The sequence below is a fragment of the Argopecten irradians genome, chromosome 1, assembly GCF_041381155.1.
Source record: "Argopecten irradians isolate NY chromosome 1, Ai_NY, whole genome shotgun sequence".
In the NCBI taxonomy this organism is placed as follows: Eukaryota; Metazoa; Mollusca; class Bivalvia; order Pectinida; family Pectinidae; genus Argopecten; species Argopecten irradians.
This window is the reverse complement of record NC_091134.1, coordinates 50292308-50317402: the sequence shown is the minus strand read 5'-3', so window position 1 is coordinate 50317402 and position 25095 is coordinate 50292308. Positions and strand designations below refer to the sequence as shown.

The 25095-nt window shown below is 36.4% G+C and overlaps 2 protein-coding genes across 2 annotated transcripts; one reads left to right on the top strand and one right to left on the bottom strand.

Moving 5' to 3' along the window:
- Window positions 1-499: 499 nt before the first annotated feature.
- On the top strand, window positions 500-2829 carry LOC138331621 (uncharacterized). The gene has a single exon (XM_069279343.1). It carries the CDS (start codon window positions 1047-1049, stop codon window positions 2097-2099), a length of 1053 nt encoding a protein of 350 aa, XP_069135444.1. The 5' UTR covers window positions 500-1046; the 3' UTR covers window positions 2100-2829.
- A 9010-nt stretch (window positions 2830-11839) lies between these two features.
- On the bottom strand, window positions 11840-18131 carry LOC138331612 (zinc finger protein 593 homolog). Its single transcript, XM_069279332.1, has 3 exons — window positions 17866-18131; window positions 12851-12913; window positions 11840-12390 (listed from the first exon to the last, which is right to left on the bottom strand). Exons 1-3 carry the CDS (start codon window positions 18057-18059, stop codon window positions 12243-12245), a joined length of 405 nt encoding a protein of 134 aa, XP_069135433.1. The 5' UTR covers window positions 18060-18131; the 3' UTR covers window positions 11840-12242.
- Between the last annotated feature and the right edge of the window lie 6964 nt (window positions 18132-25095).

The window sequence follows — 25095 nt, the reverse complement described above, 5'->3', positions numbered from 1 at the left end:
ACAACTAGACTCTGTATATCACCTTATTACCTTACACAGTGGGGTAATTTAAGGTCGATCTCTTCAAGGGAAGACTGAGTATTGTGTATTTCTTGAGAACATCTTTTTGTATCGTGTGTTTTTATTAAGTGGCAACATAAGTATACCATTCTGTATAAGAGCTACTTTGCTGATTTGAAATAAGAATTGACAGCACTTTCAATTTGTATATAACATTCCATTATCCACTTGAGGTAACGCCAGGGAAATTTAACCCGTCATAATATATCGATCTAAAGTATATAACTCAGATTTCCGCACCTTCTCCATTCCCATATACAGTATACGTGCCAAAATCTTGGTTTAAACTAAATACTCCTTTTAAATCTCAATCCACCTGAATCATTATTCATAATTCTGGCTTTATCAACGCCAGCCAGATTTGTTTTTTCTTTGTCTTGCGCAGTGGTGGAGTGGCGGACTTAGTTTATAGGTCGCGTTCGATAAGGAAATATAATACTTGTCAAGCTTCGCCGACTTCCAGAAGGTGTATATTGATATATATATATAGGGAAACCCTAACAATAGCGTTATATAGAACAGAGTAATACTGCCGTGTGTTTGGTAAGTAAGTACCTACCCCGCGGACTAATCGTAAAACCAACACTAGTTGTTGGTATTAAAATGTTTCTTTTAGTCAGGTAATCGCTCCTTTTTCTCGTGGATTTAAAACTCGCTTAGTTACAAACACACTGGCGTTCCTTCCAGGGATCTGCTGAGCTTACCAAATGATAGTTGAAGAATAGGATCCTGAACGTTGACACTATATACAAGGATTCCATTACACGAGTAATTTGACAAGATTTCGGATTTGGGTAGTAGTTAGTTCAGCTGTCCTGTAACAGACGTTGTTTTTTTAAATTCTGGATCATGGATTAAGCATCTCTGTGAACATGTTCCTGTGAAAGTTGGAATGTAAAACGTCATGAGTTAAGGTATGTGACCACTGCTTATAATTCAATGCGTGTATGAATTTATGAGATACATCAGGGCAAGAAGACATTAAAATGAGGTTGTTTACGTCCACGGTGTGTTTAGAGGAACTCGAAACTCGTCCTCCATTTTTGACTGACCCCACACGGGACAACCTGAAAGGTATGGGGTACACGTCAACTTATCGGGACCACAAACTAAGGCTCCCTACTCCGGAGAAAGTCGCCATCATGGAACTTTCAAACAGCTTCGAGAGACGAAGACTTGGAAAGCAACAGCAAATGCTCACTGATATGAACCAGCGATGTCGAGAACAGGAAGTTGCAGATTTGTCCAATAAACTTTCGGAAAAGTGTAGTCTCTTAGACTCGGAAAACAGGAAAGCAAGAGAAATTGAATTTTACCGCACGAACTTTATATCAAGGCGCCAAAAAACATACCACGGATTTTCTGAAGAGGAAACCCAAGATTCTAGTGATTCCAACTCGCCATCCCAATCCCCCGGTGCTAAATCGCCCAGAGTTGTCTTTGACAAAAGTTACAAACATTTCCCTGCCAGGAGAGTAATGAAACACCAGTCTAGATTTGACCTTGGTCGCACACATTATCGACACCATGTGAAATACCAACAAAAAGCGGAAAAAGCACCAAAACAGACCGTTATGCCACAATACGCCGAAAGATTATATAATCGTGCGAAATATTTAGCTTCTCAGAAAATCAATGGACAGGTCCAACTTGAACATTACAACAGTCCCCGAAACGACCACTTTGCTCCTCTGATTCTGCCAAATATTGACAATAGTTCAAACAGTAAACTTGATTCTATCACAACGGCTCGTGTGAATCTTGGTACGCGGTCAAGGTCGACTCTCACCCATGGGTTGGATGGAAGTGTCGGGGGTCTTATCAGTAACAAAAGTAGTTTCAAAAGCACGCGCTCGACACGTGCACCTAAGACGTTAAATGGGGACATCATATCCGCCGTTAATATTCCACAGACTGAACAGAATCCCTCTTCTCCTCCTATCGTCGCGGACACGCCTAAAGAAGCTGCAAAAGAATCTGCTGCAAATGCGCCACCTAACGAAAAAGAGGGCGTTCCGGCACCAGATGTGGCAGAGTAAATTCGTATACAAAGACCTTTGAAAGCTGCAAAGGGATGATGTGTATACATATCGATATATAATTATAGTTTTAGAAATATATTTACTTTCTTTAGCAGCACTCAGTTGTTTTGTAATGTGGAACATTCGATTCGAAACCAATCTTCCAGAAAATTGCTAAATTAGTGCTTACATATAAGAATGTTCGAATGCGGAAGTTGGTTTGCTGGATGTTGGAAAATAAGCAAACTGAATTCATAGACTCTTGTCGTCGCCAAGCAGCTATGCTATTAGCGATAATTGTGAGACATTCTTCATAGATTTATAATATCTAATTGAATATGTAGACTAGAACTCTGTCAGTGTCTCAGACTTTTGGCACACCTGCATATGTAGGTATTGTTACCTGTCCTCACACCTGTACGGATATATACATGAATTCAGTATGTGTACGCTATTGGTTTTAAGATCAACACTGTATTGAGATTTGCAATACGACACACCAGATTGTATTTGGATTTGTTCACATTTTATCCCGCAACTGTTGCCAGAATCTTTCTTTATCATTCTCGGTTCAATTACGCTATTTACATAATTCGTTATCTTAGCATACAGACTATATACCTTTAGCATGCGTTTATAAACTTACGAAGGACAGGGTTTAAATGCGATTTAACCCATTGTTATAGTATATGTACTCTTTGCTATGATAATATATACAGATGTTTCTGAATAAATATAGTCGCCTGAATTATTCTATTGTCTTTTTCGGACAGGTAAAACGAGCGCTATTGTTTACCTGCTAATACACCTGTAAAGTTATAAGCTCTGGGAGAGTTGATTGAATACTCTTTGAGTCGTTGCCACCTAGGGGTTTCACACCAGTGTATTTAGTATGAGAAGTCACTCATTATCTCTGAAAATCGATTGAATATTTAATGTCATGTTCATATAGCCGGGTACATAGAACCACATACTGGGGTCGACTTTTGTCCTATCAAACTTTACTTGTTATAATGTAAACACAACGTTCCTTTTGATTTCGTTAACATATACAACCCATCTCGGGAATAATCATTAATGATATACGGATCGTAATTATCATTTAAAAGCAATAATTCAAAACTGTAGCCTATATACTAACAATATGATCCTAGTGACCATTGATATTTACAGTACGTGTACCTTATCAAATTAAAGATCGACCCTTTTGTAATACTCATAGCGGTGAACTTTGTGTATATTATCATAGACATTTTTGTATTACATTTGTATCTGCAGCGCTAGTGTTCATATTACAGTATTACTTTGTGGTCAAATAATTTATGTGAGCATTTATTTTCGTGTTGTACGATAGTGGTAATTTTACTAAAGCTTTTAAATAAGAACTCTTATTTCAGTGTTCAGTATTTTCATTTTTTTTTTAAGTTTATGAATATCAGCTTTCAGTCTTTGCGTTATACATTTATATCGGGGATCTATTTTAACGAAACCTTTAAAGTGGTATATTATAGAGTTCTTGTGAATTAAAATTCCAATTATTACTGACAATGCTGTTACAAATCGACAGTATCTCTGTAAAGAACGACAAAACGGTGTCGATATTGATACATATTTTATTTATCTGAGAGCGCTAGTGTTCATATTGCAGTATTACTCTGCTGTAAATACTGTACATTTTATATGTTCGACCACGTGTGAGAAGAGTCTTTGACTCATTGTGCAATCGAACGAAAATAAAGTCTATTATTATTATTATTATTATTCAGTTTTAAGACAATTTTGGCTGTTAATCATTTATCACAGTTTTAAGATCATAAATTGATCCCTTCTTTGGTTAAGACGAGTTCAGCTGATCGTTTTGGGGTGTTGATCATTAATTCCACTGCTACTTCAACCTACATATGTATGAAATATAGATTTATCCTAAAATATCACATGTATACCACAGGCCAGCACACCAGATAGGAACAAAGGGCGAACATCGTCAGATTCTGTAAGCATGGACTAGAATTCCATTAGCGTTTTTGCACTAAACACAGACTCAATAAATCTAGTTAATGATTTCACGCTCTCAGACCGGGGTTCAAGCGGTGTGTTACAAAGATTGTAACGGTCAGACTTTCCAATAAACTTCTAATCTCAATATTGTCGCTAAAGAGTGTTAGAAATGTGTGATTCCATGGCCAATATAAACAAGTTTCACGCGAGTGTGTATACTTTCTAATTAGGATGTAAAGCTTGAGTACAGTGGATTGAATAAGAATCAATATTGTAGTATATCTCGAAGTAACCTCTAATTCAACGACAAAGTTACAACATTACAATATCTCAGAACTTTTATGTTTGTTACATTCTTCCAATCGCAGTTAATTTGAAACAGTGGAAAAATAATACCGGGTTTCATTTTTTCCTGAATGCCTTCAACCCAATCGCGACATCTCGGAGTAACTTCCGTGAATCTTCGGAAATATATATTTCCGCAGATTACCAGAAATTTCCGAGGGGACCACCTTGTCTAGCAAGCTAACACTATCGTAACCCAACGAAGGGAAGCAACTATATCAAAATACTGTAAAACCTGCCTTAGTGACCACCCCTCTATAACGACCATCTGCTTACTCTATGGTCCCAAACTACTAATTTCAATACAGTTCAACTTGTATATAACGACTTCCAGGGTATACAAAACATTCTCCTCTGTCCCATGGGTGGTCTTTATAAGAATGAAGATTGTAGAGATCAGAGTTTATACATTCCCAAGACAACATGACTTGACAATTGAAGGTTGATATATATTTTCCTAACACAAGTGTAACCAAATATCGCACAGATCCTATTTAATGCGTCTGGAAAATGTATACTAGGATGGGAACAAATGCATGTAGGTGTAAACTTCTTCATTCCCATACTTCTGTAGGTTCAATCAGACAGAATGTAGTAATTACGCAAAGAGAAACAGCTGAGGGAATAATAACAGGCCATTCAAAGGTAAAAATCCACGAGATCATGTTCACTTAAAATTACAAAAAAATAAAGGTCAGCGGTTAAATAATAAGTTATAACCAGGAGAACATTCGAGTGTATTCACATGTCGGGATATCAAAATATGATGGAATAACGTGGGGAATGATACCAATCATTGTGCATGATATCTGTAGAAAATTGTATAAAAGCTTGGCATTATGTTGCAAATTAACTCCCGGCCGACGGAGCTGACGTGTGTAATCTATGTTTAATACGAGGTTAAAATCCCCGAAATGTAAAATTCAGCAGTGTCGTTTTATTGATTGAAGACCTTGGCTTCAAGTTCATTACAAATCTCATAAGTGTAACACTCAAGTTCATTTTATAATACAATAGGAGCGAACATGCACGGTGTATACATTTCGGTATTATTACGTATTGTGTATGGGTATATTAGATATGACGAAGCAATCTATCACTAAATGAACTCCAATAAAGCACATCGTTATTAAGTTCATACTATCTCAGCGTGTTTAACAAATGGCAGTTCGCAAATACATTATTATGTAGCATTGTATGTGTTCTATATTATTACATTTACTGCATCAATCAACATGTCATCAAACGCGTCTCCGCTATTTTAAAACTATGATTGAATATCCTCAAATCTTCTATATTAGATGTGGAGGTCATTAATTTCTTAGGCGACAATAGCTTTCAACCCAGATACGTGTTCCAGAACAATAATCCCAATTCTCAATCCTTACATCACGCACTTTGGTAATAATTTCATATGTTTATTCACAACGTCCACACGATCAATGACGAGTACACGATGAAATTGCTATGTCGCATTGATACATGGGATATAGTTTATTTAAGTTGAGTTACTAGGCAGAGGCGTAGGAAGCGGGGGGGGGGGGGGGGGGGGGGGGGGGCATGTCTTTTTGCCCCCCCCCCCCTCCCCTCTTCCCATTTTCGTCCCATAAGTATGTGTCCTTTTGCACATTTTTGTACTACAATTTAGATTTTTTTCCCGCTACGCGGCGCGTTTCTTAAAACGTTCAAGCACGTAATGTTCAAACCTTAATAATGAAAATTCAATACACACGAACTAGACTAAAAATGTCCATTAAGGGATTATACTTCAAAATATGCTTCTTAAAAGATTAATTTGTTTATATGTCTTAGCAAGACAATCAATTCATTATTATTTTGAGTTGCACAACAATGTGCTGATGGTGTGAATCCGGTATGTTCAGATCGAGCTGGGTTGCATAATGGTATGACAACACTCACAATTATCATTTCTAAATGCAGGTAACTTTAAATCGAAAAATTACCGTGTTAAGAACGCTTTACAATCATCAAAATAAATTGTAAAACTCATCTCAGCAATTCTAAATCGTACCCCTTATAAACTAAAATCTCGCGCCTTCGGCGCTCGTAATTTAACAAAATGCATCGTAAAACTCATCTCTGCCATTCTAAATCGTACATTTTTCCCGGGGGAAACCCCCGGACCCCCCAAACACCAATTCTCGCGCATTCAGCGCTCGCAAAATCAACAACAAAAATCGTAAAGCTCATCTCAGTCATTCTTAATCGTAATATTTTCCAGAGCATACCATGGACCCCCCCCCCTCCAAACTCGCACCCTAAAAATATATTTCAACTATATATGGGGGGTTACGAAATATCGAGGACCTTTGCTCCCCCCCATTACGTTTCATCTTCCTACGCCACTGCTAGGTTCATCTCTCTCTCTCGCTCTCTCTCTCTCTCTCTCTCTCTCCCTCTCTCTCTCTCTCTCTCTCTCCCCCTTTAAGATCATTGAAATTTGGTTTTTTTAGGCATTTCTGTAGATTCGTGTATGCTAATTAATAAACATGAACATACATATTTTTTCATTACAACGTATTTAAATAACCAAACGCTGTACAATTGATATTGCGCGCAAAAATAAGCTACAATATAATTCATTATAAATCAACAGTGCAGAGTGTATGGTTGAATTACTTGTATTTTGAGCTAGAATATTGAAGCCAAATTACCATGGATCGTAGAAATCTTAGCGTCATCCTGTAGGGCAGTGTACAGGAGAAAACTAATACATGTAACACAAATTAGAGTCTTTATTTTCGGATCTCCCCGTGTTGTAGTGTGGAAACGATACGTAGCTGCACCCACCCCAATTTCTCCCCATTTTTTTAACAAAGGGTACATCTATACTTATTTACCACAGGGACTGTGATATGCAGCCATCCCCAGTGCACAGTAATTTGTACAGTATCGATCATTCATTCGCAGTTTATGCAAAGACCTAGTATGTTCTTTACTTGTTATCATGGAAATTCAATATCGTCATTTTCCGCTCGGGTTGATAAATTTAAACGTGTTTAAATATTGCAGTTAATTATTGACAGTCTATCATTGTATTGCAAGGTTTTTAAATATACTAGTTGACATTGTAATGCTACTACTTAAATCATATCTTTATCTATAATTAGGCGATAAAAAGTGAACCAATCCAACCACATGTCCTTCTCTAGATCGTTACCCTCAGTGTAAAGGGTACGTAGGTTTGCTGTGAATCATAGGTTGGTGTTCAGTTTGGAATAATTCAATCTCCATTGTAACAAGTATACCCATTGGCTTAGAAATTACAAATGTATGGTATCACCTCATAGAGCTTAAAAATTGGCGTCGCCAGTTGTAACGCCGTCTCTGATTGGCTGAAACAACGGCACAGTGATTGTTTAGACCCAAGATAAATGTCACGAGATTATTCGTGGTTTGTTTTGAGTACATTATGATTTTTGTGTTATATGCCCATAACACAAAAAAATATATTCAAGTTATCCTTAATAAAATTAAATAATAGTCGATGCATAGACAACAATGTACTGGCATTAAATATGAAGTTTGATATATCGTTCATCAGTGTGTTTTTTATTTAACCACTACTCTGACTAAGGATAAAGTCGACAATGACATCTCGTCATCAAATTAACGAAAGAGTATTGTAATTATGATTATTTACAGACGATTCAACTGAAATAATTTGTCAAATTAAGCTGAAAGGTGCGGTATTTCAATAACACTTTATGAAACCTTCATCATGTCATACGATTTTGGCACCAATATATCAATATGTACTCTTACAACTAATCCTTGAACCAGTGTAATTTCGTAAATAAAACTGACGTGGGATAGCCACAATTATACAATTGTTCATTTTTATCCTACATATGTAGTAAACACCAGAAAACATAGCCGAGTTGTTTTTGTTGAAAGTACGCGTACAATGTACATCTATGGTTCTAAACTGTCGGTATTCTTAATAAGGCATTTAAATCCTTATATCTAAATATTGATGTGAAGTATTGATAGACAAATCCATTTTGTCCTTCACTTTGACCAAGTTCTCCAGACATTTCGTCACGTTGTGGTTTCCTATCCTCAAGAACGTGAGCGACTTACTAAACAAGCTACTTAAGATTAATATATTGTGTTACATTAATATCTTGTAAACTAAGTGTTTTAAGACATTTGAACAATACACAATAATCAGGTTAAATTATCGCTCACACTTATACCACTTTACCAGTACTTAATCTGGAAAGTTTAGACATACCAAGTCATTTAACACTTTAAAATATCTATTAGCTGCCATTTATCAGATCTAATCACAGGCGTTTGATCATATTGTTTTACAGACACTTTTATGTGTTAAATATGTACTGGGTATTACTCAGATATGGGTCTTTATTACTACAGAATCAAAAGTCTGTGAAATAAAACCCTCTTTAGTAAAATTCTAAAATGTGAAAATTATTTCGAGACAATCCAACGCACAGAAAAAAATCTCGACTGGTGCATGAAATCAGTAGCAAAATATTAGTGTGATTTAGTCTCTCTATATTGTCCGCTCGATATCTCTAGGAATTTCCCGGTAATCTGCTGAGAAGGAAAGTAACTTTTACCGGTGTACAGATTTGGTAAGATGTTAATTAGATGCTTAATCACTTGTGTTTCTGAGATATAAACCAATAACAGAATAAAATGTATTTGAATAGCATGCCATTTCATTCAAACAAGTATACGTAGTTCTTGGCAGCCGGGTTTGTACGGAGGGAAGCCGAATACTGATAATATGAAGTCGAATAGGACCACCATAGAAAAATAAATTGTTTGTACATGTAAATGGGGGAATAATACCCCATACGAATGTGAAATATACTGTCCGATTTTTGACGTGTACTCGAGGCTATTTTGATTAACAATAATTACATTATATACAGAGCCCCAAGAGACTAAAATATTTTAAATTTAATGATAATGCTTGTTGCCATCAGCAATAAAGAATTACAAAATACCATTTGTAACATTTAGGAAAAAATAATTGTTAAAGGAAAATTGTCATTGGTCGATTTTGTATAAAATCATTCTCCATACAATTATTTACGTGATAATTAATTTTGCGTATACAATATACATGTACAGTTATTTATATATAAAGGGAACTCGGAAGATGTGAAGTAGTACCATGAGCGGAGACGAGGACAGAAAGATGGTATCTGGACCAGTACAAGGAATATATATATACACCATTGAGTGTAAATCAATTAAACATGCTAATAACCTACTGCTAGTTAGTTAATTATACTTGTTTGGTTGATAGTGCAATCTTTGCCCTAATTACAAAGTATTTTTTTTTGTATTTACGCGGCTCTTAACACCACCTAATTCTACCCGCGATATAATGTAATTATTGCTATACTTTACAATGTATATAAGAAAAGTTAAATTACAGAAGGTGTGGACAGACATGTTTGATCTGTCACAAATTCCTCACAGTTGTCAATGGCCTTGTCGACCCGTTCGGCACCAATAATTCTGAAGAACGAAGATCGCTATCACAAACTTGTACAGTATTTGTTGTTAAATCGGATTCGAATTTCATAAAGTTTGTGTGTCACGTCTGTTTACGTCCTTTTATTGTCCTTTTTATTTGTTTATTTGTTATTATCATTGCCACTCGCTGTCCTTGTTTTCTTTTCTATACAGATTGTATCACATGTTTTACGATATCAGATTCCAAAACAATATATTATATAGCTCTTTAAACAACATTCATCTAGTAATTACTGTGGTTATTTGTAAATTTAAGTCTTTGTTTTACAAAAAGTTAACAAAAAAATAAAGAGTCATATTGGTACACTTGAACTTAAAGTGAACAGTCGAGCAAGGATGGCTAAAGTCGGTAAAAATGGTGTGAATGTATCCAGTATAATTTCTTATGAAATAGAAAAATAAAATCTCTCGCCAAAATCTGTCTGCGTACGAAGAAATTAATTTAAAGTCTGTCTGCGTACGAAGAAATTAATTTAAAGTATGGGAATTCTAAAACGTCCTCCCGGCTCACTATGCCCTGGTTACATTTCCACGCAGCCTCGTTTTCAATGCTTTCAACTTTTCTTTACTTTAATGGTCAGAACTGGGAAACTAAGCATAACTTGACCGTCGTATTAATAAGCGAGAACTTTTGGAAGGCAAATGGACGCATTTCGACTGGTTTTCTTTGCCCGACTATTCACTTTAAAACTGAGCTATCTTTGAATTCCAGTAGTAGATTATATTTCGTATATCTTTGGGGAATTATATTTCATGTTATTGTTACTGGAGACCCCTTATTTCAACGTTTACATTACACGCACAATCTGGAGTGGAAGATGTGTCAATATTACTACAGTCTCTAGCCGTAGTATTTGTAGGTATATTTGGCGTATAGGCAAGAGCTCGACTATAACGAGGAGATACATTATACCGCAGCCTCTCTAAATATACTACACACCCCAGACCACACACACAACGCATCGCATACATAAATATACTACAAATCACACACACATCGGGGGTTCCAACTTTACTCCGTTTAATATTTAAACCAATATTTCGGCCAATTGCCATGGGTCATCAATAAGCTAAAGACTTTCGATTGAGACGGTTTAGGTGCCAAAAACAAGATGGAAAATACGTACTTTTTCTGGGATAAAGAAAACCATAATCTTTCCATTAATCCGAAAAATTATTGAAGTTTAAGTCCTCAAAATTCATTATTCTTGAAGAGTCACTAATTGCAGCAAATAGCGAGAACCAATGTATTTATTAAAGTACATCCAATCCTTATATTTACTGATATATGATACTGATAGGCATCATTGCATGTGTAATCAACTTTCTGGTACATGTATACGTAGGTTTTAACACTTATCCCAAACAAATGAATGACTATAATATAATGCGTCAAATGTTAAAAGAAGGGACATAACCCTCATATAAATTGTATATACAGATATATGTTCAACCATAGTGGGCAGACTACCTTTAAGGGTGGAAAAGCATTTATATAAAAAGTTCATAAATTTAGCACAAGACTAAACTTCATGACAACGATGTCATTATACTCACGGGATGTTGAAGGAGCGTATTCTGTAGGACTTTCAGACACATGTACTTGTAGTAACTCAGACCTGGTTACTTATTAGTCATTTCTTAAGTAGTATTTACCGGTATGTATTTTTTTCATCTGATATTGGTATATTCGTAATGCTATATGTATTAATGTATCCCAGAGTAATATGTGCTATCTACTAATATATTCGTCAGAAATGTTGTACCTGTGCGACAGAAGAACCAAAAAAATATTAATTAACATACTTCTTATGATATTTTAAATGCTGAAAATGATTCAAAGTTCACACAAAAGCAAACAACATAAAAACAATTCCTTTTGAATTTTTATCCTTTTATTTGGTTTAAAGGGCTTGGTAATGGGATTTTTCGATGACACAGTACTGTATATTATTTCTTTGCAAGGTATGCATTGTTACCAATTTTAGTGTCATGTATGCCACAAAGAGTTTCTTGGATCACAAGACCAAACTTTAACTGAATCAAAGTTTAAATGTACAATAACATGTATTTATATTATATGAAATCTGTGTTTCTTGTTGTGACCATCTTTCTCTGAGATACATTTAAGTACAATTTCATGTATATGCATATACTATGTAGGAAAATTTATTCCAAGATTGAAGATGGAAATAACAAATGTACCGTTATATCTCAAACAATCAAAATAGCATTATCACAGTCAACAGAAACAACCTCTTGCTAAAATGTAGGCTTGGTTCAGGTTCCTTCAGATTCTTCTGTCTTCATCTCCTCTGGTATAGATTGTGTTTCCATTTTCCTTTTCTTAGGTGCAATATACGAGCCCATTCCTGCTGCTCTCTCTGCCTCTGCTAATGTGTATGGTTCTAATTCTAATGCCTTCAGTCTACAACAAACAATTTACTATGTATCATAAATCTATAGTAGTTGAGACTTGAGAAAGTTGTCTCCCATGCCAATAAAAATTTCAATACTTCATATATTATTTTGGTAAATATAATTTAAAATTGTGTTTAATTCTACATATAGAAATAAGTAATCTGTACCACTATTATATTGTTGTTATTTTTTTAGATATAATAAAATAAACTGTCAAACTTAGGCATAATTTATTGTTGCGCACTATATTACTGGTACACCAATATATTATCAGGGTTTTCCCTGGTGCATGTTTTCTACATCTCTGTTGCAAAAAAATTGTTCGAGACTCCAAAATTAAAATGACAGGAATCTCTGGGACTCAATGTGAAATTTACTCAAAATTTATATGCAACAATTATGATTTTGATATGTTGGCAACCCTAGATATATATTTAGCAATATTTGTTTCATTTAACATGACTCACCTTCGTTTGTGGGGCTTACTTCGAAAGTGTTCTTTCAAGGCATGTAAGTCAATGAAATATTTTCTGGAATGAAATAGAAAATAATCAAACAAAGATACACAGGTATATATTTCCTAAAGTTATAAGAGCGCAGCTCTGTGCGCGGCCAAAGGCTGCATAGAGCAAGGCTCTACTATCCATAACACGTGTGTGAGCATATAGATTCCAATACATTTTCAGAATCCCTTTGACTTTGAAATCGTGTCCCATGAGAAAAGAGAAAGAAAGATTTGAAATCGAACTAAACCCAGTTGAATATTATTTTCTGACCAGTATAATATGATGACTGTTAGACACAAATGTTGAATAATAGCATTTACTAAAAGTCAATTAACGGACTACAAGCTTATTCTGAGATTATAATCTTAACTATATTTACATTTTTTTTACATGTAGCTGGGCTCTTCTGAGGCTTTGCCTTAAATTTCATATTAAGTACAGTGATTTTCATACTAACAAATATTTTGCATTGCAAAATTATTTCAAAATCAAAGGAGTTAAAATTGGAAAAGCCTTATTTAAAACACGATTAGACACTCAATCTTCAATATTGAAGGATTGCCAGTATACACAAGAAGAAGACCAACATGTACACATTATCAGCATACATGTATGACAAATAGTATGAGCCATACATGTAACTCTTATAGCCTGGGCTACATGTGTATTCATTAATTTAATCCATTAAGATCAGAAATTATCAGGGGTTTTTTTTCCAGAATTACAGCAAACTTGTTGCATTCTGGGGTATACATGGCAATAACTTAATGTAAAAAGATGTAAATATTTTACAGAATAATAGAGAACGCAGCGAACGGGCCGCCCGTTCACGAAGCGAACTCTTGTGATAGAGGTGTCTCGGTAACGTTATTCTATGTAAATCATCCAATATATGTACAGTTGAAAAACTTTCTCAAAAACCGGAAACAGGAAGTCAACACAAAATCCAGCATCGCGCAAGACAGTATCCAAAGTCACACTCTCTCGCATGATTACAAAATCACACTCTCACGTGATTATAAACAAGTTATACTTGGAAAATTCAAAATGAATACATGAGTGAAAGATTAACCTTCCAATTTATTCTTACCTGAATCTAACAATTACATATTGTCCTGAATCGTTACTTTAAAGCCGTTTTATGTAAGCAGTTGCTTCGGAATTTTCCGCCTGGCAACGGAGAATGACGTTGATATATATTTTGTAGCCGCAGTCACGTATTTTTGCAGAAAGTGAAAGTAGAAGTACCCTATGTTCAATATTGTTTTTCTTGTTATAAACTCAATGCAAGTACTTCAGCAAAGCTATGATTCTATTAATCAACAAGAGGCCCAGAGGGCCTGTATCGCTCACCTGGTTTTTTTTAGTAATTATTACAAAGACTCTGATAATTAGAAAAATTAGCAAAATTGACTCAAAAAGTTTAATTTTGAATCACATCCATATAATGATGCTATTGATACCATACAAATATGCTATACACTAATACATAGGTTCAGAGAGGAAGTAATTTATATGAAAATAGTAGCCTAATTGACCTTTTTTACCCCACGTCTATTGCCGTTTCAGGTCCCAGGTTATTTGTACAATTTCAAATCCCAACCCTATAAGGATGCTAACAGTGCATTATGAGTGCTCTTCCATGTTTAGTTGCAGAGAAGAAGTCATTAATATGGAAATAGTCAAATTGACCACTTTTGACCCCGCCACTCAGGTCCCCGAGGGGTCAGCCCTATCATTTGTACAATTTGGAATTCCCACCCTATAAGGATGCTACCATTGCATTATGGATGTTATCCCATGCTTAGTTGCAGAGAAGTCGTCATTTATATGGAAATAGCCAAATTGACCCCTTTGGACATCACCCCTCAGGTCCCTGGGGGGTCAGCCCTTTCATTTGTACAATTTTAAATCCCCACCCTATAAGGATGCTTCCATTGCATTATGGGTGCTATCCCATGCTTGATTTCAGAGAAGAAGTCGTTTATATGGAAAAGGCCAAATTGACCCCTTTTGGCCCCGCCCCTCAGGCCCCTGGAGCGTCAGCCCCATCATTTGTACAATTTTGAATCCCCATCCTATAAGGATGCTACCATTGCATTATGGATGCTATCCCATGCTTGGTTTCAGAGAAGAAGTCGTTTATATGGAAATTGCCAAATTGACCCCTTTTGACCCCGCCCCTCAGGCCCCCGGGGGATCAGCCCCATCACTTGTACAATTTTGAATCTCCACTCTATAAGGATGCTACCATTGCATTATAGGTGCTCTCCCATGCTTGGTTTCAGAGAAGAAGTCGTTTATATGGAAATAGCCAAATTGACCCCTTTTGGCCCCGCCCCTCAGGCCCCTGGGGGGTCAGCCCCATCATTTGTACAATTTTCAGTTAGTAGCCCATAAGGATGCTACCAGTCAAATTTTGTTGAAATCCGACCTGCGGTTATGGCGAAGAAGTCGATTGTTGACGGACAACGGACAACGGACGCTGCGGTATCCCATAAGCTCATCTCGGTCCTTCGGACCAGGTGAGCTAATAATTCTGTAAATGGTTTCTAGCAGTACAATTAGTCAGCGCACACAATAAGCCCTAATAACATCAAAACACATGCCAACATTGATAAGACTGATGGGTCAGGGGAGATTACTCTTTCGCTGTTGGAAATCCTTTATTTACCTGGCATATTTCTATTTAGTAACACAGTTAAAAACAAGAGGCCCAGAGGGCCTGTATCGCTCACCTGGTTTTTTGTTAGTAATTATCACAAGAATCTGACAATTAGAAAAATAAGTAAAATTGACTCCCAAAGTTTAATTTTGAATCACAACCATACAATGATGCTATTGATACCACACAAATATGCTATCCAATACAAAGGTTCAGAGACAAAGTAATTTATATGAAAATAGTAGCCTAATTGACCTTTTTGACCTCGCATCTATTGCCGTTTAAGGCTCCGGGGGTCAGCCCTATCATTTGTACAATTTCAAATCCCAACCCTATAAGGATGCTACCATTGCTTTATAAGTGCTCTTCCATTCTTAGTTGCAGAGAAGAAGTCGTTTATATGGAAATAGCTAAATTGACCCCTTTTGACCCCACCCTTCAGGCTCCCGGGGGGGGTCAGCCCCATCATTTGCAAAATTTTGAATCCAAACCCTATAAGGATATAACCATTGCATTATGAGCGCAATCCCATGCTAAGTTGCAGAGAAAAAGTCATTTATATGGAAATTGACCACTTTTGACCCCGCCCCTCAGGCCCCCGGGGGTCAGCCCTATCATTTGCTCAATTTGGAATCCTTAGCCTACAAGGATGCTACCATTGCATTATGAGTGCTATCCTATGCTTGGTTTCAGAGAAGAAGTCGTTTATATGGAAATAGCCAAATTGACCCCTTTTGACCACACCCCTCAGCCCCCCCGGGGGTCAGCCCCATCATTTGTACAATTTTGAATCCCCATCCTATAACGATACTACAATTGCATTATGAGTGCTATCTCATGCTTAGTTTCTGAGAAGAAGTCGTTTATATGGAAATAGCCAAATTGACCCCATTTGACCCCGCCCCTCAGGCCCCCGGGGGGTCAGCCCCATCATTTGTACAATTTTGAATCCCCACCCTATAAGGATGCTACCATTGCATTATGGGTGCTATCCCATGCTTAGTTGCAGAGAAGAAGTTGTTTATATGGAAATAGCCAAATTGACCCCTTTTGGCCCCGCCCCTCAGGCCCCCGGGGGGTCAGCCCCATCATTTGTACAATTTTCAGTTAGTAGCCCATAAGGATGCTACCAGTAAAATTTTATTGAAATCCGACCAGCGGTTATGGAGAAGAAGTCGATTGTTGACGGACGCCGGACGACGGACGCCGGACGCTGCGGTATCCCATAAGCTCACCTCGGTCCTTTGGACCAGGTGAGCTAAAAAAAAGAATAAATTAACTGCTGCGCTCTCAGATAGGCTTTGCCTAAAATTATTTTAGCCACCTAATCAGCTGAATAACTGACCACGAATGAATGTAGAGTGGGGGTACGTAATTTTGCACACTTTTGGCATTGATTTTAATGAATTTCAAATACTTTCATTCCGAACCAAAAAGGCTGGACTTACATCGGCAGATGTACAAGTGCTTCACAACACACAAGTATTTAACCGGATATGCGCAGACGTATCACTGCGCACAGGAGCTGTTATTAACTTGAGGTTAACCTCTAGTTGAACGGGTTTGGGGGACGTAATATCGCACACCCTCAAACTTTCTTGTTTTTGGAGAAAATAATTATTTTCAAACATTTCATGGACCAACAACATCATAAACAAAGATTAAGTACAGTTCAAATCTTGAAATGACATCAAAACACAATTATATTTCTAAATGAAAAGGTGACATTTCGCCACCATTTTCGTTACGAAAAATGACCGCTCCCCATAGTAAACAATGTAAACGAGGTCAATAAAGTCATAGGGTGTCCGCAGAAAATATCTGTTTTCCGCTTATATTTGATGGATTTTCATACAGGTTTCGATATATTCTAAAAAAGGATAGTTTCTCTACATATTTGTACGTGAGTCAGTTATTTATCACCCAAAATTATTTTATGTCAAGTGGTTTATATTCTATTATTTTTATTTACTGAGATGGGCCGTATTATTCCGATTTCGTTTTTTCAAAACAAACTTATCCTGAAAAGTTTAACTAAATATGACAAAATCACAGTGAGAGGCCTCCTTTAGTCACAATATAAACAACAGAGCAAATCTTTCTGACATTTAAAGGAAGATCACGAAAAATCGTCAGGTGTGCGAAATTACGTACTGTGCGAAATTACGTACCCTCACTCTACATGTATCAAAGTTAAATTGATTTACTGGGCACTGCAAATAAAAACTTTCAGCGAAATAAACGAGGTAACTTAAGACATTGCTTGACCCAAAACGACAACAAAATAAAATGTAAAAAGTATACTACATACGCGCAATGTAAACAATAAAATTTCCCTGCTCCTGGTTTGTCAAAATCGGTCTCCTGATTCAGTAATTTCTCGGCATTTCCTGGCTTCAAATCTTCATCAATTTGGTCCCAGTCTTTTGTTTTTCGTTTCGTTCGATATTTCTCTTTTAGAGGTTTATCCCCCTTATGTTGTTTCTTCCTTGCATACCGACCCATATTGCCACAAACGTTGGTGAATCCACTGACACAACTGACGCAGATTTCACCACGTGAAAAAGAAAGTAACCGGAAGTAGGACAATCATATTTTCAAAATGAAGAAGTCCGCAGACTAAGAGTTATTTCCCTTGTACTACAGGTCGTAGTTTACTTACATACAACAAAATTATGTCTTAGCTAGGTACATGTATACGTACGTGACACAGACTTTTTTTTTTAATTTTCAGTAAACATATACAATATATGACTGTAGTCTAATATGAATTTAAGGCAATGCCTCAGAAAAGCGCAGCTATAAAAATGTAAATATAGTCGGGCAAGGATGGCTAAAGTCGGTAAAAATGGTGTGAATGTATCCAGTATAATTTCTTATGAAATAAAAAAATAAAATCTCTCGCCAAAATCTGTCTGCGTACGAAGAAATTAATTTAAAGTATAGGAATCCTAAAACGTCCTCCCGGCTGACTACATGTGTCCGTGGTTACACTTTCAACTTTCCTTTACTTTAATGGTCAGAACTGGGAAACATAAGCAGAACTTGGCCGTCGTATTAATATGTGAGAACTTTTGGAAGGTCAATGAACGCATTTAGACTGGTTTTCTTTGCCCGACTATTCACTTTAAGATTATAACCTCAGAATGAGATTAAAACTGTTTTAATTTGTAGTCCGATAATTGATTTTTAATAAATGCTATTCTTCAATATTTGTGTCTAGCAGTCGTCATGTACAGGTCAGAAAGAAATATTTAACTGGATTATTTCAATTTTGTTTTCGATTGTGTTTCTCTCTAATACGGAAAACTTGGCAACATGCCATGTATCAAAAATGCGCGGGAATATGTGGCGTTATTTTTAGCACCAAGCTTCCTGACGTCACGCCTGACGGTGCCTTGTGCTTGAAACACACAAACATAGACTAACAGTATATCATTTTGATCCACAGGGACCTGGCACGACTTTTTTAAACTAACAGTATACATATATATATATTATAGTATCAAGGGTATGAACTCGGCGGTAGAGAAAAACGGACCTATTTTTTTTTAAACTGTAATTATTTTAATACATGGATTCTATACAACATTGAAGGATATCTTACCTTAAAGATAAATAATTTATCTTTCCATTGAGTGCTTGATGAACAAAATTCATTTGTTTTTTCGGAACGCTTCTCGAGTTTACCGACAAGCACAACATAACATAATTTGCATAATGTAGTCATTCTATGTAAAGTGGAGAAGCGTTCCAAGAGAAAAATGAACATGGCGGTGACGGTTAAAGTAAGTGAGCCACACGATGTTTAAATGGAGTTTCTACAAAGTACGGGTGATGACACCTCCAAAGGAGATTGTGGATAAACACAGTTAGGGGTATTGTTTACCACCACAAGCGTAAATTTTGTGATTTTGGCTTGGTTTTTGAGGTACCCATTAGAGCCGAGACGACATTTCGACCGGACAGGGAAATGTCTACCTAGCATATTTTTCGTAAATTTCCCGATTCATCAAGCCATAACTTCGTCAATACTTGGCCAATTTTGTTCACCAAGTACTCAATGGAAAGATAAATTATTTCTCTTTAAGGTAAGATATCCGTCAATGCTGTATAGAACCGATTTATTAAAATAATCACGATTTTAAAAAAAATAGGTCCGTTTTTCTCGACCGCCGAGTTCATACCCTTGATACTATAATATATATATGTATACTATTGGTTAAAAATTTTCGTGCCAGGTCCCTGTGTTTTGATCAGTACATTTATCCTTGTGTAGTTATCTAAAACTACTTACAGTAATTTCAAAGTGTATCCTGGTGAAACGTTTTGCCTACATAGAAAATTTTAAATCTCGTCGTGCTGATAACGAGAATTAAAATATAGCTGCCTGCATGGAGGCGCGAGACTTTTCCCGTGGGACGCGATTTCAAAGTCTAAGGGGTACTGGAATGTATTAGATTCTATATGCTCACACACGTGTTATGGTTAGTAGAGCGAAGCTCTACGCGGCCTTCTTCGGCCGCGTAGAGAGATGCGCTCTTATAAATATTGCATCCTTTAATATCACGGGACAAAGAAGAAATCCCATTTTCGAGGCGATCTGCCCCTCTATCAAATGATCATTTTAAGTTTTAAAGTAAGTCGTGTCAGTTTTGATTGAAAAATACACCCGAAGTCCATACGTATCACACTGTCTCTATTTCAATTGATCAGTCATTTTATAATATGTATATCTTAACTTTCCAACGCCAGCATATGGTCTTTTGCATACATGCATGCGTCTGTCTATTTATTGTGATCAGCTTATACTCTTTAATTGACTCGTGTCTGTATTGATGTGAGACATACACGTATTCTGTATTACAAGGTGTACAAGACATTAATTTTACCTAAAATGACCGGATTGAGGTTATGGACTACATGTACGCAATTTAAGTTCATATATATGTACATTTGTACATGTTTATAGTATTTGCGACAAGAGTGAAAAACAATGTTCATGCATAACATTTACACGAGTGAAATACACATCCATGCAAATTCTTCCAAACGTTCATTCACAAAGAACTTATCATTAGTTGTCTTTACTATTATCACCCTCTGTTAGTAACACGTGCGGTTTTCAGTATACACAATAAATACACACGGTGATATTATATTGTAACCCTATTAAATGATAACAATAATAATATGTATCACTACCTGGGCAATTGTGCGTCCAAACATTGTTAATTAAAATATAAGGTCAACAGTACATGTAGGTGACACATTGTTTGTGTTTAACACAAATCCCATTGATAGCCTGGTCCTTGTGGATCCGATAGATACCTAGATTTAAAATGTCAAAAGATTTTAAATGGCTTTCAATACTTCCTATCTATGTATATTGTTATGGTTGATATATTGGATACCCGCCATTCTATGACTTTGGTACCCGTTAGTTAGTTTTGAGATGATGTATTGTCCTATAATTATATTCGTACATGTTCATGTTCCAAAGTCAGATTTCCGGCCTATTTACATAATACGAATGTAATTACATACATGTACTATATAGCTAATATTATACGTTTTTACACCGCAACCTAGTATACATACATGACAGATTCCTGAGATTGCAAATAATCAGCTCATGATATGCATGTATCTGCATTAAATATTCGAAAATTAGCTTGATAAAGACGTTTTTTATGTCAAAAGATGTATAGTGAAACATAAAGCATATATACAAATGTATAATTGTGACATTTTCATGTCCTGTCTTACCTTATTTCGTTATCCATTTTTTTCTAGATGGACTTTGCATTAACGGATATTTCGCCAGAAGAAGTGTCATATCCTTTTCTTCTCTTACACTTATACAGTTTCTAACAATGAGTTTCCGTGTGTACGTGCGCTCAATTTTCGTTTTCCACCGACTTATTATAAATAAATTATTTATTTTGGGTTGTTGAAATAGTGAGCATTGATTTAATTGTAATATGTAATTCAAAGATGTTCCTATCATCATTAGACGATCAAAACTGAATTATGAGTATGATGGCTTACTATATCGTTGATAGATATTAGAGGGGAAATACAGTTTAGCCGAGATTAATTTTGACATCATGTGAACTGTCACATTTAAATTACCCTGAAGGTTCCTATACATTGTTTTGTGTGTTTGAAGATTCTCTTTATAGTTTGACCAATTACTGGAAACTTTGTAGAATAAAAATGGGTGACAGGAAATGATACCTCATATCATAGTAGTAACATGAAATGTTCTATCAAACATACTAGGGTAATGAATAGGTGGGCAATGGAGTGAATATTCTGTGAACAGATCACTATGTACGACCTTCGCTGTTTCGTTTGAACAATGAAGACGCCACGCCCGCGTGCGAGAGTGTGTTTATTGCATATACCATCCATATTTGAGAGCGTGTTTGGATTTATGTTGTCCCAATTTTATAGTGTTACCTCACTGAAGCATACTGTCAAAGACACCTTAGCAACCTGTCATATCAACACCGACAACAAATTGAACGAGCAATTCAGTAACAGCTATCAAAAATAGTAGCAACGCTCATTCATGACACTACATGTATATTGTACCGTACTACACAAAAACTGTAACTAATATTATACACGGATTATATATGTATGTGTTACCCTATTTGATGGGAATACAATAATGTTTTATGACGACGCTATCCGCTAGGACTACATGTACGAAACAAGCGACAAATACACCTTCATTATAGAAGCTTTTCAATTACGTTTCGAGACAAAGTACGATAAATCTAGCATAGTTAATCTTGGCTTTTATCTCCGAAAAGCACCCTCCATTGTTATGATTCATGTATGCAAAATTGCATTCCACTTCTATCAAAGAAGTCGTGTGTCAATAGCCCCTCGCACATATTAAAAAAGTTTATGATAACAAAATAATTTCTCTCAAAATGATAATACCATGATCCTGTATAACTTTGGTCCTTTTTTAGGTTAGGTGATTACATCAGTTGAATGTTTGACACCTGTGAACTGGTACCCTATTGTCCCGGAATAAACGTGTGCCGCCTTAACAAACACACTTAAACTACCACAAATAAATCAAAGTTGGGAGAGATTTAAGGATATTTGTGTACATTAAAAACATAGAAAGGAAAACGGCCCATATATCAAAATCATCGTGCCTCGGCAAAACATTTACCGACATAAACGTTATAGACAACTCAAAGGGGTTGAAAAGACCATAGCGTGAAGAGGCTTTATTCTCAACAAGGTAAATTATCTCTCAGCATAAAACAACAAATAACGCCGGCATTTAGTCACACCAAATGTATTAACAATATATAGATTACACAGGAGCTCATAAAAAGTACATGGTGCTCCAAAAGGATCATGGCGACACTTACGCAGGGGCGTAGGAAGCGGGGTGGGGGGCAGGGGGGGGGGGGGGGCAACTGCCCCCCCCCCCCCCCCCGTTCCCCAGGACGGGGGGGGCAAACATGTCTTTTTGCCCCCCCATTTTCGCCGACTGAAATTTTCTAAAAAATGCTTATTTGAAAGAAAAAAGGGTCCTCCTGCACATTTTTCGTACTTCATTCCAGAAAATTTTCCGCTGCGCGGCGCATTTCCTAAAACGTTCAAGCACATGATGCCAAACCTTAAAGATGCTCCACCGCCGACAGAGTATAAATGATATTCATCATTTGAATAATAATTGGTGTTTAATCGTGTATATATATGCCTAATTAACACACACAAAAAATAAAATGATTTGTTTCGCCATTGATGCATGCGCAATCAGTACTTCATTTCATATAGAATATAGTGACATGGAATTTTTTCGGGATGCAATTAATTATTTTTCATATTTTTAACTTGAAGTAAAATAAGAAGCTCAAACTTTTCAATGGTGATAAATGTGTAAAGTAAGTAACTTTTGTTACTGAAGAAAAATACTAAATCGTCTACTCCTGTTTTTGATAATGAAAAAATACCATTTGTCAGCGGTGGGGCATCTTTAAATAGTAAAAATTCAATGCACACAAACTAGACTAAAAATGTCCATCAAGGGATTCTATGTACTATTTAAAAAAAAATGTCTCTAAAAGATCAATTTATTTATATGTCTTAGCGAGACAATAAATTCATTTGTTTATGTTACACAACAATGTGCCGATGGTGTGAAGCCGGTATATTCAGATCGAGTAGGGTTGCATAATGTTATGACGACAAAATTATCATTTCTAAATGCAGGTAGCTTTAAATCGAAAAATTACCATGTTAAGAACGCTTTATAATCATTAAAATACATCGTAAAACTCATCTCAGCCATTCTAAATCGTAATTTTTTTCCCGGGGTAGACCCCCGGACCCCCCTAACACCAAATTCTCGCGCCTTTGGGCGCTCACAAATTCATCAAAATGTATCGTAAATAAAACCTCATCTAAGCCATTCTAAATCGTAATTTTTTTCCGGGGGAGACCCCCCCCCCCCCCCCCCCCCCCCCCCCCCCAAAAAAAAAAAAAAAAAAAATCCACCAAAATCTCGCGCTTTCGGGCGCTCGCAAAATCATCAAAATACATTGTAAAACTCATCTCAGCCATTCTAAATTACAATATTTTTCCCGGGGGTCACCCTCAGACCCCTCAAAAACACCTAAATCTTTGTTAATTATTCGTTAATTTCCTTTTAGCGACCCCACTGTCTATAAATGTGTACAAGGTTTAAATTTAATGATATATGAAAAAAAAGGTGCGACGGCGGGGGGGGGGGGGGGGGTTACAAAATATTGAGGACCTTTGCCCCCCCATTACGTTTCATCTTCCTACGCCACTGTTACGTTACAATCTAGGTCAAATCAAGCTCAGATCTGGGACACAACAGGGCTTATATTTATGAACATATCACAAAAAGATACCGAATATTCCTATCTGTCTTTGGCGGCATACTTAAATAGAATATCACTATAAAAGGGCAATATTTTCACTATTACATAGAGTACCCGAATATACCAAATAGACAAACACACGCACAGCACATTTCACACAGGAGAGACCGTTATTATAACTTTAGCTGTTGAACATAATCAACCAACAAACATCTATGAAACATTGATATCGACCATAAAACTCCCACGTAGTCTCCACCTTACACACCCCTTTACAATTGATAGGTATTCGGTATGTCGTACAATGGAAATAACCAGATATCAAAACATCGTGTGATGACAGAAGATAGTATCTACTCTGTAGTGTCGCCTCACTGAAGCGAACACCAAAGACATTCAGCAGGACACTTCACCCAGTCTGAGGTTTATATATCAGTATAATATGACTTGGTGGACTGACTTGTTAGGCTTTTGTGGAAAGTGGTTTGATTCTGTAATAAACACTAGCACATGGAGACAAGTACACCACCATCTCTTCATTCAACACACACAGATAAACATAATACTAAAACAACAACAATTTTTTCTGAGCTATGGATTCGTTCAGAGGGACAATCTATTTCATTCTATTAATCCTGACAGATAGAAAAATTTGC